Source organism: Leptonychotes weddellii, unplaced genomic scaffold (assembly GCF_054177405.1).
Source record: "Leptonychotes weddellii isolate Sample4059 unplaced genomic scaffold, ASM5417740v2 HiC_scaffold_1658, whole genome shotgun sequence".
Classification (NCBI taxonomy): Eukaryota; Metazoa; Chordata; class Mammalia; order Carnivora; family Phocidae; genus Leptonychotes; species Leptonychotes weddellii.
The window spans coordinates 7149-14107 of NW_027748623.1; the positions used below are offsets into that span (position 1 = coordinate 7149).

Genomic DNA, 6959 nt, shown 5'->3' on the forward strand with positions numbered 1-6959 from the left:
CCAAAGGCAGACACTTAACTGAGCCACCCAGGTGCCCAAACAATTATTATTATTATTTTTTTAAGATTTTATTTATTTATTTATTTATTTATTTGAGAGAGAAAGAGCTGAGTGCAGAGCCCTGCCGCAGATCCCAAAACCCTGAGATCATGACCTGAGCTGAAATCAAGAGTCAGATGCTTAACAGACTGAGCCACCCTTGCGTCCTGATACCTGTTTTTTTTTTTTTTTAAAGATTTTATTTATTTATTTGAGAGAGAGAGAGAATGAGAGACAGAGAGCATGAGAGGGAGGAGGGTCAGAGGGAGAAGCATACTCCCTGCCAAGCAGGGAGCCCGATGCGGGACTCGATCCCGGGACTCCAGGATCATGACCTGAGCCGAAGGCAGTCGCTTAACCAACTGAGCCACCCAGGCGCCCGACCTGTTTGTTTTTTTTTTTAATGTGACCTGTTTTTCCCCCTCTGAAGCATGCAGAATCTTCTCTTTGTTCCCACAGTTCTGAAATTTCACAAGAATATGCCTTGATATCATTTATTTTTTTAATGTAGGGTATTTTTAAAATTGTGTTGTGACCCTTCCAATTTGGACTTGTATCTTTTCATCCTGAAAAATTACCTTGAATTATTTTTGTTGATTCCCTTCTTTCCATTTTCTCTGTCCTCTCTATAATTTCTGTTTATTTTTTTGTTTTAGAAGTTGTAGCTCCTAGGCTGGTTGCCTTTTAAATTTTTTTGTGTTTTAGCTCCTTTTTGTTCTTGGAATGTTTCTTTTTTTTTTTTTTTTGAGATTTATTTATTTATTTGTGTGAGAGAAAGAGAGCACAAGCAGGGGGAGTGGCAGGTAGAGAGAGAAGCAGGCTCCCCAGTGAGCAAGGAGCCCAATAAGGACTCCATCCCAGGACCCTGGGATCATGACCTCAGCCGAAGGCAGACACTTAACCGACCTAGCCACCCAGGTGCCCCTGATTTTTTTTTTTTTTTTTCTGCAGATCACTGGACTTTATTAAGAGGAATCACTGCTAATTACATAGAAGTTACTTGCCTAAGCCAAGATCCATGAGGTTCACATGAACGTACAGTTACACAGATAAGAAACAAATGGCATGGTTGAAACCATGAAATATCCTGATGCCCGGGTGATGAAGGCGGGGGTGAAGTATGCACATTTATTTCAAGCTGTTAAAGAGTTTGTGGGCCACGCAGTGGTCCTTTGCATGCAGGAAGTCAAAGAGCTCCTCGGTGCAATCCTCCTCTGTCTGTGACCTGGAGGATACACGCTGGTCACAGAGCTCTAGCCGCTCCCGAGCCTTTACACATTTCTCCAGCTGTTCGCATTGCTCTCTCACTGTTGTTAGGGGATCCACTAATTCCTCCTCCTCCTCTTCCTCCTCCTTGGGATCTCCGGACCCGGTCAGCATCTTTCGCTCGTCCTCCAGCCCCATGTGCCGCTACAGTTCTGAATTCAACACCAACACCAACAGCAACAGCGGCACCTATTCCACTTCAGGATCAAGAAGGCTTTTTTTTTTTTTTTAACACAGGGTAAATGCTTTTGCAGTTTTGACATCTGCACTCTCAATTCCCTTAAAAACTTAATGGAGTAGAAAATGTAGAGGTTTTTGAAGTCCCTATACCAGTCACTAAACTTGTAAAGGATTTGGGCCCCCCCTTTTATATTTTATATAAAATTTTAGGATTTTATATACTGTTTAGCATTTTATATGCTGTTAAGGCTTTCTCTTTAATTGTGAGAAATCCTGCTCCTGGTAGCTTCAAAACAACCGGGAAAAGTCATAGAGAACCCATACAATTTCTGCATTACATTGTATCACCTCCCTAATTACCAGTTGTGTTTGAATTCGTTCTCAAGAAAGAAACACATATTATATCTGAATAGACTGTATACCTCACTTCTGTGCGCCATGTCTACCCCCAGGACTTGCTCTGACCTAGAGATCCTTGGATAGGCCCTTCAGAATGCTGGCAATTCCTTTAGGAGAATATGTACTGTGCAGAAGATCCATTCCTCCCACATCTCCATCCAAACTCCACAGATTTGGGGCAATGTACTTGTAGCCTCGGTCTGTGTTTGTTTCTCTGCTTCACTGACAACATTGGTTTTTTTTTCCCATCATTTTTTCATTTTTGTTGTTTTCAGGAACATTTGAGAAAGGGCAGTGGAATAGAATATATTACTCCACCTTCTTTACCCAGAAGTTCCAGAGGAACGGTAGTTTTCAGGGAAGGTGAAGTCAACATTGGCTGGAATGTTACAGATTGAGAAGTTTGCTTTGGCCCCAGAGACTTGTGAGGAAAGAGAAGCTATTAGGATAGGGTGAGTTTGAGGGGAAGAAGGGAAGGAAGCATTCCCAGAAACAGCAGGGACTGTGGCTCTTGATCTAGTTTAATTGAGCCTGATTTAGGGTCTGTTTAGAGCACTCTCTTGTCTTCTATCTTTTGAATCATCAGAATCCCCTAGGAACTTGTGAAAAAGCAGATTCCTGGGCATTATTCATGAGAACCCATTCATGAGGAAATGCTGGCTGGAAAAAGAAGGGGAAAGCAAGCTAGTGCATGATTGTAATGTGGCATTTCACATATAAAGGTGTATATACAGGTACACCTCAGAGATCCTGCAGGTTTGGTTCTAGACTGCTGCAACAAAGTGAGTATGTCAATAAAGCAAGTTAAATGAATTTTTTGGCTTCCCAGTATACAAAACAATGTGCGTACCTCAATTAAAAAAATACTTATTGCTAAAAAATGCTAACAATCATCTGAGCTTTCAGTGATTATTTTGTAATCTTTTTGCTGGTGGAGGGTCCTGCCTGGATGTTGGTGGCTACTGACTGGTCGGGTGGTGGTTGCTGAAGGTTGGGGTGGCTGGGGCAATTTCTTAAAACAAGACAAAAATGAGGTTTGCTTCATCAATGGACTCTTCCTTTCATGAACCATTTCTCTGTGGCATGCAGTGTTCTTTGAGAGCATTTTACCCACAGTAGAACTTCTTTCAAAATTAGAGTCAGTCCTCACAAACCCTGCTGCTGCTTTATCAACTAAGTTTATGGAATATTCTAAATCCTTTGTTGTCCTTTCAACAATCTTCACAGCATCTCCACTAGGAGTAGATTCCATGTCAAGAAGCCACACTTTCTTTGCGCATCCATAAGAAGCAACTCCACATACATTTAAGTTTGATCATGAGGTTGCAGCAATTCAGTCCCATCTTCAGACTCCACATCCTTCTAGTTCTTTTGCTATTTCTATCACATCTGCAGTTACTTCCTCCACTGAAGTCTTGAACCCCTCATAGTCTTCCATGAGGGCTGGAATCAGCTTCTTCCAAACTCCTATGAATGGTGATATTTTGACCTTTCCCGTGAATCACAGTGTTCTCAATGGCATCTAGAGTGGCCAACCTTTCCAGAAGATTTTCAATTTACATTACCCAGATCCATCAGAGAAATCACTATCTATGGTAGCCACAGCCTTATAAAATTTATTTCTTTAGTAATAAGACTTGAAAGTGAAAAATATTTTTTGATCCATGGGCTGCAGAATGAATCTGTTAGCAGTCATGAAAACAGTTCATCTCATTGTCCATCTCCATCAGAGCTCTTGGGTGACCAGGTGCATTGTCAATGAGTGGTCATATTTTTTTAAAAGATTTATTTATTTATTTTAGAGACAAGAGAGAGCATGGGGTCGAGTAGAGGGAGAGAGAGAATCTCAGGCAGACCCTTGCTGAGCACAGAGCCTGACTTGGGCCAGATCTCATGACGCTGATCATGACCTGAGCCCAAATCAAGAGTTCGTTGCTCAACCGACTGACCTAGCTGGGAGCCCCATGAGCAGTCATATTTTGAAAGGAATGTGTTTTCTTGAGCAGTAGGTCTCAACAGTGGCTTAAAATATTCAGTAAGCTATGTTATAGACAGATGTGCTGTCCGTCAGGGTTTGTTATACCATTTTTAGAACTCAGGCAGAGTATTTAGCATAATTCTTAATGGCCCTAGGATTTTTGGAATGAGCATTGGCTTCAGCTTAAAGTCACCAGGTGCATTGGCCCCTAACACAAGGGTCAGCCTGTCCTTTGAAGCTTTGAGACCAGGCATTGATTTCTCCTCTCCAGCTGTGAAAGTCCTAAAAGGTATCTTCTCCCAATATAAGGCTGTTTCATCTGTGTTGAAAATCTGTTGGGGCACCTGGGTGGCTCAGTCAGTTAAGCGTCTGTCTTTGGCTCAGGTCATGATCTCGGGGTCCTGGGATCAAGCCCCATATCAGGCTCCCTGCTCAGTGGGGAGCCTACTTCTCCCTCTCCCTCTGCCTCTCCCCCTGTTTGTGTGCTTTTTCTCTTTCTGCCAAATAAATAAATAAAATCTTAAAAAAATAAAAAAGAAAGAAAGAAAATTTGTTGTTTAGGGTAGCCACCTTCACTGATGAACTTAGGCAGATCTTCTAGATAACTTGCTGCAACTTCCACATCAGCACTTGCTGCTTCACCTTGCACTTTTATGTTATGGAGATGGCCTCTCTCCTTAAACCTCATGAACCGACCTCTGCTAGCTTCACACTTACCTTCTGCAGCATACACACCTCTCTCACCCTTCATAGAATTGAAGAGAGTTAGAACCTTGCTCTTGATTAGGCTTTGGTTTGAGGGAATGTTGTAGCTTCCATCTAGACCATTAAAAACTTTCTCCATACTGGCAACAAGGCTTACTTTCTTATCACTTGTGTGTTCACTGCAGTAGCACTTTTAATTTCCTTCAAGAACTTTTCCTTTGTATTCACAACTTGGCTACCAGTTTGACACAGGAGTCTTAGATTTAGCTTATCTTGGCTTTCGACATGCCTTCCTCACTAAGCATAATCATTTCTAGCTTTGATGTAACATGAGAGACATGCAACATTTCCTTTCACTTGAACACTTAAGAGATCATTATAGGGTTATTAATTGTCCTAATTTCAATATTGTTGTATCTCAGGGAATAGGGAGGCTTAAGGAGAGGGGGAGAGACAGGGGAACCACTCATCAGTGGAGCAGTCAGGACACACAACATTGGTCGCTAGGACACAGAGACACGAAGTGAGCAAATGCTGTTAGAAAAATAGTGCCAATAGATCTGCTCAGTGCAGGGTTGCCACGAATCTTCAATTTGTAAAAAATGCAATGTCTGTGAAGTGCAATAAAACAAGGTATGTCTGTAGTTCCTTTTTTTTGGTCTGTAGCATTTCACAGAGAAATGTAAAATTCCTGTAACCTCTTTATCTGCAGTGGTTCAACTACTACCTAATTAAATTTAATCAATGCCTTTAAGCATAAAGCGAATCATGTGTTGGGCCCTTGACAGTTATTACTGCTTTTTTTCTAAACATAGTGTTTGACTCTTCCTACAAAACTCTTAATTTTCATTTTTCTTTGGGGTTCTTTTTCAAAGGATGGAGATTTCTAAAACCTGACTTGTCATGATGTCAGAACTACCTCTTAGTCTTTATGGCATTTTGTAGTTAATTATTATTACACTGGGATAGAGCTTCATTAACAATTGAAACATTTGTGAATATACTAAACAAAATTTTCATTAATTTATTTATTAAAATGTACTTCATCTACCAACTCTACTAGAAAACCAAACTCTCTTGCTTGAATATTTCTGATAATCTGCCAACATTTCTTTATTATTTCATTATTCTGTAGTGGGCATGAATCTTAGGCTCTTAACACAGGTATGTAAGCCCTGTCTTTTTTTTTTTTTTTTTTAGCTGAACTTAAGTTCTATGTTAAGCCCTCATTTTATAGAAGTTTACTAAGGTCAAATCAAGGTTTCTTCAGTCAATTCAGGCCCTTGCTTCCCCTACTGCCTGTATACCTTAAGGATTGAAAGTCAGTCCCAGGAGTGCTAAGACTTCCTACTGGGTAAGATGGGGGTGGGGACAAGCCATCTGCCCTCAGGTGATTGTCCTCTGTTCCCAATGTATTGAATATAAATTGGGTCTTCATTCATCAGACACTACATTATCCTTATCTCTGCTCTGTCCTGTCCCAAGGCCTCTCCAGGCTATTCTTATTTGTGACCTTCAGATACACATACAATATTTGGATGCCCTTCTCAGAGATATTTATTAACAAGTAACTCTCTTATTTCTCCATCTTATGACTCCCTATCTTCCACAGCTAAGGGAGTCTGTTTCTCCTCTAGGTAGGAAAAACTGGATTTTATATAATCATGCATTTTCTCCATTCCATTTGGTAATGCATCCTTGTTTGCCATATCCTCAAAAGATCAGGCTATTACAACTGAAAAAAAATTGATCTGCTTTTCTACACATCTCTTCTCTTTGGAAGTAGTAGATGCCTTAATCTTCAGTTTGAGTTGGGGGAAGGTCATGGGACAAAAAGGAATTACTATAAATGAAAAGAACACCAGCTTAATATATGAAATATTATCCACAATAATTATATTGGAACTTGTAATATATGATTAATACCTATTTTGCATTATAGATTTTTAATTTTAGTTTGGTATTTTTTTTCTTTATTAATGTTATTTCTGTGTGTCCCTGTGTAGAAATAGAAGGCTTTCTTCATCAGTGACAGATGGCTCACTAGCATGGACTCTGCATGATGAAAACATGGTCTTGGAAATTTGTTTTTGAGTTAAGAACTGGGAGTACCTGATATTACTACACCTATTCTGCCTCCAGGAAGATGGAATAGACATACTGTCCCCTGTTCCTCCCACTAGGTATAACTAAAACCCTGGATATTATGTATAAAACAAATATAAGAAGACTCTGTAGAGAGAAGAGGCAGATCGCCTAGGGACCTTAGGACCTGAGGAATGACATGATGGTGAGTTCCTTGGGTTTTCTTTCTGCCTCATATATTTCAGGCTCAATACTGAAGAAAACAGCAACTCAGAAAATGCCAGTGGGTGCAGATTTAAAAAAAAAA

The 6959-nt window shown here is 40.3% G+C and overlaps 1 protein-coding gene across 1 annotated transcript; it reads right to left on the reverse strand.

Annotated features, from left to right (window-relative positions):
• Positions 1–991: 991 nt before the first annotated feature.
• Positions 992–1514, reverse strand: LOC102735630 (cytochrome b-c1 complex subunit 6, mitochondrial). The gene has a single exon (XM_006729409.2). It carries the CDS (start codon positions 1441–1443, stop codon positions 1168–1170), a length of 276 nt encoding a protein of 91 aa, XP_006729472.1. The 5' UTR covers positions 1444–1514; the 3' UTR covers positions 992–1167.
• Positions 1515–6959: the final 5445 nt, after the last annotated feature.

Excerpts from the sequence above, each read along its gene's own strand:
- LOC102735630 (XM_006729409.2), bottom strand. The coding sequence starts at position 1,443 with ATGGGGCTGGAGGACGAGCGAAAGATGCTGACCGGGTCCGGAGATCCC.